This window comes from Pygoscelis adeliae, unplaced genomic scaffold, assembly GCF_000699105.1.
Source record: "Pygoscelis adeliae isolate BGI_AS28 unplaced genomic scaffold, ASM69910v1 Scaffold202, whole genome shotgun sequence".
NCBI classification, from domain to species: domain Eukaryota; kingdom Metazoa; phylum Chordata; class Aves; order Sphenisciformes; family Spheniscidae; genus Pygoscelis; species Pygoscelis adeliae.
In genome coordinates, this window is record NW_008824544.1 from 3,620,786 (window position 1) to 3,631,944 (window position 11,159).

Consider the following 11,159-nt stretch of genomic DNA (forward strand, 5'->3'; position numbering starts at 1 on the left):
TAATTACTGTGTTAAATACAATACAAATGTTTATCTAAACAGCCAACATCCATTTTACACAAGCTCCTCAAAGATTTTCAGGTGGTATAGAGATCAATTGAGAAATCTAAATAACGCCCAATGAAAACCCAGGCATCCTACAATTTAAATGAGGCAAAGCACTGCATAATCATGTTCATAATTTTAACTATTATCTTCCTCCTACACATGACAACAAGTTGCTTAACATGTTGAGCCATGACTACTTTTGACACATCTGGAACCACAGGTACCTTGCGAATGACACAAACTAGCTAAATTGATGCAAACATATCCATCAACACAATGAAATATACTCCCTTCCTTCAGTCCAACATGGTTTCTCCAAACTGCTCAACCCTGGAAAGCTGCAAGGAGAGATAAAGTCTGCAGCCCCTCCTCCTTGATCTATCAGGTTCATGGTCAAAATCAAAGGGCCTTACTGACAATTTATGTATCTCTCTAATACTTCATAGGGGAGATCCTACCCTTGACCTGCCACTTTCTTTAGAAATAACCTTTGCTCAGGTTTCCTAAAGAAAGGGAATTTCTGTTTTTCAGAAACATAACTGCAAATGTTGACTGTCCTTGTAAAAATCTGAAACATTACTAGTTTCAGCAGAAGGCTTGCTTTAAACTTTGTTGTATATTGCTTACATCCTGAATACACATTAGAAAATATAAAAAAAAATCTGAACGTAGTTTCATTTCTCTTCAGATTAACTTAGTGACCACTATTTTCTGATAGAGTTGGAACAGTCAAATTTACTTGTAACTTTTCAGTGATTTCATATAACAAAACCTGTAAAAACTACTCAAGCTACTAAATATAAACAAGTTAGTTTGACCTTGTTAATAAAAAGACTTACTCTTTAAGCTTTTCAATTTCCTCAGGAGTATACCTAAGCAACAGGTAAACAAAAAGACATTATTTTAAGCAGAAAATATACAGCATAAATGTTTTTGCTTTACTGACCACACAGTACACATTTAGTTACAAAAGATTAAGGAATTCCAGCTATAAGAAACAACCTGACTGAAAGCTTCGAAAGAACATGAACGAATGCCATTTTCCACATTAGTGCATTTCTAAGGTTATCTGGTCTAACATTCCTCTCATTTGCCAGCAAAATTCCTCATTCTCGGTGATCTTACTACTAAGAACAGAATTAGAATTTTGTGTATTAGTCTCTCAAATAAACAGTTACTTTTTCCTTCCTGTCTGAGTTCACAATCACAATAAAAAAAAAAAAAATCAGCACTGAGATGGTATTTTTAATTTTCAACTACCTTTAAAAACTAAAATCTAAGATCCTTTTCAGCACTTCTGGATGGCGCCATGCCCTCTGCTTTACAGATGGGCAAACTAAGGGCACAGGGATGAAGACCAATTAGCTCAAGGTCACAGTTATAGAAAGAAACTACATCTCAGCAGAGCCGTGCTTGTGTCAAAGTGTTCTAATATCAGAATCCTCTCTGTACCTTTGTTTTGTTTTGTTTTTTAAAGTTGTGGATACCATCAATTTAACACAACTATTGTCAAGGTTGATCTACCAGAAATCAGCAGAGGTGACTTATGATCAGGAAGAGCTAGGTCTGTTTGGCTAGAATCTTCTGTCTCACATATAACATGTCAAACATCAAATACATGACCCTACTCATACCAATAAAACCATGCAGCATTAGAGGTTTTCATACTTTCCAACATGGTTTCTGTCATCATACATGCGAAGAACTCTTCTATAGACAGCAAAGAGAGGCCGATTCAGACCCCAAGCTATTGTCCTGTAGAAATCTTTTCTTTCATCTTTTGACATTTCAAATATAATTTCAGTGGCATCTTTTATTCCACGGGCCTAGAAGAAAGCATTTAAAAAAAACCAAAAAAACCCCATAAACAAAACACCTTAGATAAAGTCTCCTAGAAATCAAGAAGTAGAACCCTTAAGAACTGCAGCCTAGCATACTATTATACAACCTTCTATGTATCTCAAATACTACAGTCCAAGAGTTAAACTGAATATTTATGAATTAGCTACCTCAAATACAAACCCTTGAACACTAGGTTGCCTTTTTTTTTTTTTGTTTTTTTTTTTTACACTGGAGTCCAGGTAGACATGGAAGCTTTAACTTTCATCTACATTTAAAAAAAATCTGTCCAATGTATATTTTAAGATCAAAAATTGAAGCGTAATTTAGAACATCATGGAAAATAGACTCTCGTGGAATTATCCTGGGGTTACACAGTAGAAGATTGTCAAAAAGTGCTATATCGATTTATTACATAATTTTAGATATTCTTTACCTGAAAGCAGTTTTTTTCAATTAAACTACTATTGTTCTGATGGAAACTAAAAGCAAATTTGATACAAAAGACACTGGAGTTAAGTAGAAAAGGAAAGCTTTAGTTTAACTTCAGCTTAAACTAAAAATCACAGTATTTCAATTATTCAAAGCAGTACAAGAAAGCAGATAAATGGGAAAATAATGAATAAAATGAGTTAGTCAAATGAAAACTAAATTCAGGGCTTTTTTTGATTCACAAATGCAGGATGGTGAACCTGTAATATCCAGGCTACATATTCTCAGCTGTAAGCGCTCAGCTCAAATATTCTCAGCTGTAAGCCTACCACCAATATGACTTACGGGCAATTATCACTGTCAGCATGTTAACTGCATGCCTATTTTTACACTGAACTCTGACAACAATATATTAAGGGGAAGAAAGCCGATACAGGCATCCTATTAGTGTAGTAAACAAATACAGATACGGCATCAAAGAAGTCTGGAAGTTGTATTCAACGCTTTGTAAGGAAAATTATCTCTATTCCTAGTGCCATTTTTTCCGTCTGTCTTCAGCAAAGATTTCATGAGTGATGTATATTCAGAGAAACAGATTAAGCCACTTGAGCACCCTGATGTGAAATTTTAAAATGGGTTATATTCAGTACACAAATTAAAAGCAATGTTACATTCACTAGTCTTAAATCCTGTGTATGGATACAATTATCTTATGTATTTCAAATGGCTAATGACCGTTGCTACTATGAACCAGTCAGAATCACTTATTGCACATTCTGGGAAGTACTAAAGAAAGTTGGTTTCTAGCAGGGGCTGCATCACCACACCAACTAGCAGGTAACATACTCTCACACATACCTTTAAATAACGCTCAATGTTACTCATCAAAATGTCAATTTCTTCCTTCGACCACATCCCTTGCTTCCACTTATGGCCTGAAAATAGAGATGACAAAATAATTACTGAAGTGAAACTCAGCAAAACAACAACAAAAATATCAGAAAAATATGACCCTCATTATTGCAATTAACAAAGAAAAGAGAGTAGAAATTTTAGCTACTTAAACTAACTAGAATTAATTTTAAACAGATGTTATTTCAGAACTGATAAACAATCCCTAGTAACTGTCAACTCATGTTTAAATAATGAGTCAGACCCCTCTTAAAAAAAAAACCTCTTTTTTTTTTTTTTTTTGAAACAGAACATGGATTCCTCTATGTGCTGTCAAGTCACATTTTCAGGCTTTCTCTTCAGCCACAACTAGAAAACTTCTGTCTTTAAAGTGACAGCTGAAATTTCTACGCACTCAAATGATTCCAGACGCGTGAGTGCTTTTCATAGAGTTAAAAGCTCTACCTAGTCTATTTTGACAAGCTGGTCCCTATCTCTCTTTTTTTTTTGCGTTGGGAATAATGCCTAGTGGTCACAGTCAAGATAAAGACTCATGGTGAGTGTTTTATTTCCCAAATAAAAGCGGCAAACCAATAGAAACAAACATTATGTTTCATCTCTGTCTATGCCCTTAGTAACTACAATGCCAGCTAAGCTTTAAAAGCAACACCAATCAACTTTACTCAGAGAGAAAATTTCAAACCTGAGGTCTACCAATAAAACATTAAAACATTCCTACCCTAAATCTATACATAGATTCCTCTTTTTTCCCCTCATGCTCACACCATACTTAATATTAACGATCACTTATAATTAAGATTATGCTGGTGACCCAGTTTACATGCTGGTGTGTGCTGGCTACCTGCCCATCTCCGCTCAGAAAAATCAGGGTACTTCCTTCTCAGCCTGCTAATTACCAGAGTTGAGAGGCAGAACACACCAAAGAGACTGTTTATTCAAATCCAATTATAATGAAAAGTACAGGTATTATTACTAATTCCGTTGGAACTGATGAGAGAAAACTCTTCCCTTGTGCCTGATGGCTTCAATCTCTTCTTCCAAAGCTACAGAGACAAAACAATGACCTACTATAGCTGTGATTCACACCTCTATCCAAGCATCTGAACCGACTTAAAGGGACACTGCTACTCTTCACATGGAATAACGTTTAATACCCAACTATTTTAGGAAAGGAAGTATATTTTGCACTTCACATGTTTGCATATTCAGTGCCAAGATTATTATAACCTGCCCAGGGGTCTTCAAAGAAAGCATTATCAGGTGGAGACTGCTATAAAAATATGAGCTCAGGCAACACACGTCAAACTCCTAGCTGCTGTAAAGGAGACACATACTGGGATTCCTCCACAGCTGATCTCTGTGACAAAACACGAAGATCCCAAGAAAAGTTCAGCTAGTATGGATTCGCAAATATTTTTCTCAGCATATTTTACTGGAAATGTCTTCCTCAAATTATTAATCTCTTAATTAGAAACACCAGATTTAGTGCCCTCGTTCATTCACAAATGTAAATGCCACTTGTGATACATGGTCACTTGATATGCCTGTGAGACAGCTGCAAATGCAGTAAGTTTCTAATATATTTAACAAGACACACATCAAACATGACGCCACCAAGTCACATGAAAACAGTAATTTCTCTGCCAGGTCACCCGTACATACCAGTCACAGCTGACAATGTGCTGCTCCCAACCAAAGTCCTTTACCACTGGCTACTGAAAAGATCATAGTCTCTGTGGGCACAGCAACTATAGCAACATGATTTCTCACTACTTCTACCCAGGTGCCTCAGTGCTGTGATGCAAAGGGATCTCTTTGCTATCCCATCTCTGCCCCAGTCCTTGGACTGAACACTGAATAGCTTTGAAGCCCTATAAATCTAATAAATAGGAAGGACAGAGAAAATGGGGAGAAATTATTTATTGGCTGTTAGAAGCAACTGTTAGTGCACACTCAGGATCAGTGAGTGAAATGGTCATTGACAGAGTTGCTCAGCTCCCTTTCTCTGAATTATCCGTATCCAACACCCAGGTTCTGCATGCCTCACCCACATTTTTTCACTGACTCAGCACTACACTCAGCTCTCTGGAGTAGAACTCACTGGGTAAGAGATCATTTGCTTCTGTGAGACAAAACCATTACTTTTTTCTAATAAAAAAGGGGGTTGCTTTGGACTGACTGAAAGAGATTTTAGTTTTTTTTTCCCTGCAAAGAGGTAAGGTAAAAATAGTGGAGAGACTGAGGAAATGGGAAAGACAACATGTCTTCATTTCACACTAAGTTGTTTCTCTAGGTTTAGAAAGGTACTTCCCCTGAAAAAAAAAACCCTCTAAAGTTCAGCAACTACTACATGATTGCACAGGTACATTTTGAAAGGGAGGAATGCCAATGGGGTGGCAGTTTTAGGAGTAGCGGTGATTATTTCAGTAGATCCTCACTACATAATCCCTGTTCTCCCTGAAGCAACTCCATTCCAGAAATTAATACCAATCACAACACAGTAGCCAGACTAGTAAGCCCTACTCGGAGCAATATGTATTAGCCTGAGCATAGATTCATTTTTTCCTGGTGTACTCGCCTCTGACCACAGCTTCCCATCTCCTAACCAGGCAGAAGTGCAAATGGAGCAAACACAACTGTCTGCCCCACCTGTGCCGACACACATTATCTACAGCAGTTCTCTACCACAGCCACTAGAATCGCTGTCACCACTGCAAACACGGTCCCTCTTCCTCTCCAAGTGTGTCTGGAGTTCCAACTTTCTTCTTGCATACAAAGTGTAAGAGGGATGGTGAAGACTTAATGCATTAGATCTCTCATCACTTTTAGAATCAGTCTTCTCAAATACCTTCACTAAAAAAGCCAGACAAGAGATTACTTTATGCAACCCGCAAAATGTCCTGAGACATTTGGAATAGCGCACCTTTTTACAGCATGGGAGAATTGCATTTGAAATATCCTACCTTTATTTGTTAGAGAATCCTTATCCTCTTTGGTTGTGAACCAGGCTTGACTAACAGCTGACACTTCTTCATTGCCCATTGGGGAGATTTCATCCAGCTGTTCATTCTGAAGAATCTTGAAAAGACCAATATGAAATCATCCAGTAAGATCTTCAGTTCTTTCTATCACCTTGCATTTAACATGAAAGCATAAATTGAAGGAAAATGAAACCAGCACACCTAGTTACCTTGCCGACTGCTCAGAAAGTGCCACTTTTTAGATATGGCATTAAAAGTACATTCACCTTCCTTAAAACACCTGAGGAAGATTTAGCATCTGAACATATAGGTGTTGTAAGAATTAATTAGATAACATTCTTCATCCTGTTTAATGTACAGTGAATAGGAAGAGTCTCACTGGCTTTGGTGGAAAGAGGACTATGTCCAGCATCTCCAATCTAGAACTTTGACATGGTACACCCACCACAAGAACTGTATGTAACTGTTAGGACTCGTGACAAGACAAAGCATATTTAGACCTGTGATAAAGCTTAATTTATAACCAAGGAATGACAGAAATAACAGATAAACTTGTTTTCTATGCAGAGCAAGTAATTATCAGTGGAGGGTTACACCTATTACTGTTTACTGTATTGCTCTTTGGGCAGGAAATTACACTACAAATAACCTCTTCCATATATAAAATGATTCAATTGCACTTTTACAGAACGACATTTTACAAACAAGACCTGTGCTCAAATACATTCGTTTCATACTAAAAATAATCTTATTCATTTAATAAGCCCTTTCTGCTATTTGTCTCCCTTTTCATTTCAATTTAAATAAAAACGTACATCAAATAGGTCAATTTTGAAGTTTTACTGTACCTGAATCTGAGTAACAGTTCCTTCGTTAATCTCATCTTCAGCTACCTCAGTGGTAGCAGTCATGGTCACCTCAAAGCTCTGATCATTTTCTGAAACTTCAGAATGGGTAAGTTAGTTGTATATCTTACCCCTGTAACATTTTTTATGCATGCTACAGGTTTTATAAATTGCTACCTTTGCACTGAAAATTTTAAAGAGGCATTATTCAGTATTTATTTGTTAACACAGTAAAATCATCAAGATGATTATCAACTGTTCCTCTTCATAAAATTTCAATATCGTTTTTGAAACCTTCAGTTTTACACTTGACTGTAACTAAGACCTAATGTGAAACATATAAATAAAAGGTGTTTGATTTGGTGCAAACATTTGGTACTGTATTAATGCTTCCTTTCCGTCCCTATCTTCAGTATTTTCCAATTACTAAAGGACAACATTCAAATCGTTCGTCTGCATTCTTTTTCCCCAGTTTTCCTTCAACTTCAACACAATAATGCCTTTACTTCTGTCCTTGTTTTGGCAGGGATAGAGTTAATTTTCTTCCTAGTAGCTGGTACAGTGCTGTGTTTTGGATTTAGCATGAGAATAATGTTGATAACACAGCGATGTTTTAGTTGTTGCTAAGCAGTGTTCATACTAAGTCAAGGACTTTTCAGCTTCCCATACTTTGCAAGCGAGGAGATGCACAAGAGCTGGGAGGGGGCACAGCCAGGACAGCTGACCCAAACTGGCCAAAGGAATATTCCATACCATGTGACGTCATGCTCAGCACATAAACTGGGGGCAGTTGGTCGGGGAGCAGTGATCGCTGCTCGGGGTCTGGCTGGGCATCAGTCAACAGGTGGTGAGTGGTTGCATCACCTGTTTTTCCTGGGTTTTGTTCCTCTCTCTCTGTTGTTGTTTTCCTGTTTGTTACAATTTTTATTATTACTATTATTATTTTATTTCAGTTATTAAATTGTTCTTATCTCAATGTTGGGTGCCAAAAAGACTGTCATGGTTTAACCCTAGCCGGCAACCAAGCACAACACAGCTGCTCACTCCACTCCCCCCACCAGCAGGATGGGGGAGAGAATCGGAAGGGTAAAAGGGAGAAAACTTGTGGGTTGAGATAAAGACAGTTTAATAGGTAAAGCAAAAGCCGCACACGCAAGCAAAGCAAAACAAGGAATTAATTCACTCCTTCGCATCGGCAGGCAGGTGTTCAGCCATCTCCAGGAAAGCAGGGCTCCATCACGCGTAATGGTGACTTGGGAAGACAAACGCCATCACTCCAAACGTCCCCCCCTTCCTTCTTCTTCGTACCAGCTACTAGGAAGGAAGTTAACTCTATCCCTGCCGAAACCAGGACAGGTCAGTTGGGGTCAGCTGTCCCAGCTGTGTCCCTTCCCAGCTTCTTGTGTATCCCCAGCCTACCTCCTGGTGGGGTGGGGTGAGAAGCAGAAGAGGCCTTGACTGTGTGTAAGCACTGCTCAGCAGTAACGAAAACATCCCTGTATTATCAACACTGTTTCCAGCACAAATCCAAAACATAGCCCCATACCAGCTACTATGAAGAAAATTAACTCTATCCCAGCCAAAACCAGCACAACTTCTAAGGAGTTTCTACTAAGTTCCACCAAATAAACAGCCACTCTAGGTATTGCAAATTGGTACTTTAACTTGCTAGGTCTGGTTTTGCCTCCCTTTGGGAGATTATATTGAACTATCTAATATTCAATCAACTTCCTTAAGACTAATTCAGTACTCAGCCTACCTTTTGTGCAACAATCTCTACCTTAAAAAGACCATGCATCTCAATATTATAAAACACAGAAATACTAACTATACTGTTTCATCATTAAAAAACCCTAATCACTATTTGCAGGAGGAGAGCATCTAGTCTGTTGTTCATTCACTTATCCATCAACTTATTTAATGCAGCTGTGCCTGCAGTGCTCTATCTGTAAGGCAGGTTTATTTTGCCAGTACTGTATCGATAACAATTGCTGCAAAACCATCCAAGGCTCTGAGAAGTAAAGATGATACCTAAGTATATTAATGAAATTTGAAAATAAACATGCAAAATATTCTAATGTGATCCAAAGAGTCCACTTTTAACCTTTACCAACAGAAACATTTGCTACAAAAGTACATAAACTTAAAACAACTTACTTGGAACTGCAACAACAGAAATGCACGGAGTGGAATCATCAAGGCTTTGATCATCCTCTGATAAGCAAAGCCTCTTGTGTGGAGGTTCAGTGCTGTCTTCAGAGTCTACTTCATCAGTTTCTAACAACAAAAACATACACAGGTTACTTTCTGTTAACAAAGTGGATCAAAACAAAAGGTAGAAGCAAATGTGATAGGTTGTCTCAGTGCCTTACTACTGCCCAGGAACTTGGTGTAAGTTATGGGCAATAAGAGTTTACATGCTTTCTTCAACAAACATTTTCTGTGAGATTTTCTTTGTAAATTCCATCCACAGTCCATTACACACAAACCCACCCCTTAAGTCTACAGAAATTTGGGTACGTGGTTGGTTCCAAGAACCCATTTCCACAGAAATAAATCAGAACAGCTATATCCTTGTTGGGCACATACATACATAATATTGTGATTTACACCTAATTTGACACCTTAGCCTTCTTTAAACTGAAACAGAACAAATCGCAGCACAGGAAGCTGAATCCAAGTAGCTCATAGAATTTGGGGGCAAGGAAGTATGATGGTTGGATCAATGAAAAAAAGAAGAAAGAATACTATGCAATACAATTCTATACCATTTTGAGGGCAATGAAGTATAAGGTTCCCTTCAGTGTCCTGAGTCAAAGTCACAGAGTTCACGGTTTCTACTGTCACTGTGTCAGACTCTTCTTCAACTGTGCTCATACTCAAACCTGAAAGAGCAATACACAGGTTACTTTTCTTCAGTCAGACTGCCACTTTGACCATAATGCTGCTTCCTTTCAACCAACCAGCATAAACTCCCGCAGAGAATGACGAATGTCTGTCTGTTCTTTCACATGAACAATTCCACGGTTTAAGACGTTCACCTGCCTTTACTTTTCCTGCATACTTATACATCGCATGGGGTAACATCAGATAGCTTCAAAGGTGCTTTTCCAGTTAAAAATAGTACCTAAACTCCCTATTCAGGAGCATTTGTAATGTACTACTATTTTAATTTTTTTTAAACACAAACCTAGGCTATTACTTTTTCATGTCTGGTATCTTTTGTCTCACTAATATTTGTTCCACTGCTCATTTAATAATTTTACTGTTATATAACCTAAAGCTAGTCAGGACTGAGAACTATTCTGTGGTGTCATACTACTGATAGGTGCACTATTTATAGATTGCTAAGTTGCAAAGGTTTATTCTCCTTCCATGCATAGAACTAACTTGTGAAGCTAGTATTTTTTCTTTACCACTGAAACAACATGAGCAACAGAAAAATTGGGTGCAGGCAATCACCAGTATAAAAAAATTCCTCAGAAAATAAGTTATCCAGGATAAGCAGTATACACTGAAGTCAGCGAACTAGGGCAATACAAAGTGCTTCTGATCATCTCATTTCCACTGTAAAAGTACTACGAAGAAACCCAAAGCTTATAAGAATTTCAATGTAAACTAGACTATTACTAGTTTTGAAATAAAAGAAAACCCCACAAAAAAGTTCTAATCCAGCAAATACAAAGAAATGTAACCTTTTCTGCTGCAGAAGCTAAATGAAATCACATCTAAAATACCCAGAAGCTTTGCAATGATCTCATCAGTTTTGAACACCTGGGTTTGGTGACTGTCTTTGGCAGAGCTTTGTAAAAAGAAAATATCATCTACTTCTCCTTGAAGTGCTCAGTCCTTATGTGTTTTCTCCTATGTCAACAACAGAAAAAAATTACTTGTAACAGTAATTTGGCTTTAAAATAAAAGTTATCAACAATTTTAACTTATGTTGCTAAAAAATCATTGACTATAGCTTTAAAAAAAAAAAAAAATCACAATTACATTACAAAGCTTCCATGTACCAGGCAGGGATACCCACATACCCATAGGTAAGTGGAATTTACAACCTGGATTTTAAATCCCCGGTATAATGTTAACAATATTGCTT

At 37.5% G+C, this 11,159-nt stretch overlaps 1 protein-coding gene across 1 annotated transcript in view; it reads right to left on the minus strand.

Annotated features, from left to right (window-relative positions):
• DMTF1 (cyclin D binding myb-like transcription factor 1) overlaps positions 1 to 9,936 on the minus strand; it is a 24,651-nt gene extending 14,715 nt beyond the window's left edge. Inside the window, exons 1-7 of the mRNA XM_009321765.1 lie at positions 9,826 to 9,936; positions 9,215 to 9,334; positions 7,061 to 7,155; positions 6,195 to 6,309; positions 3,178 to 3,254; positions 1,717 to 1,874; positions 888 to 920 (exon numbers count right to left, since the gene is read on the minus strand). Of these exons, the coding sequence (XP_009320040.1) occupies positions 888 to 920; positions 1,717 to 1,874; positions 3,178 to 3,254; positions 6,195 to 6,309; positions 7,061 to 7,155; positions 9,215 to 9,334; positions 9,826 to 9,934 (707 nt within the window). The 5' untranslated portion in view covers positions 9,935 to 9,936. The remainder of the gene's footprint in view (positions 1 to 887; positions 921 to 1,716; positions 1,875 to 3,177; positions 3,255 to 6,194; positions 6,310 to 7,060; positions 7,156 to 9,214; positions 9,335 to 9,825) is intronic.
• Positions 9,937 to 11,159: the final 1,223 nt, after the last annotated feature.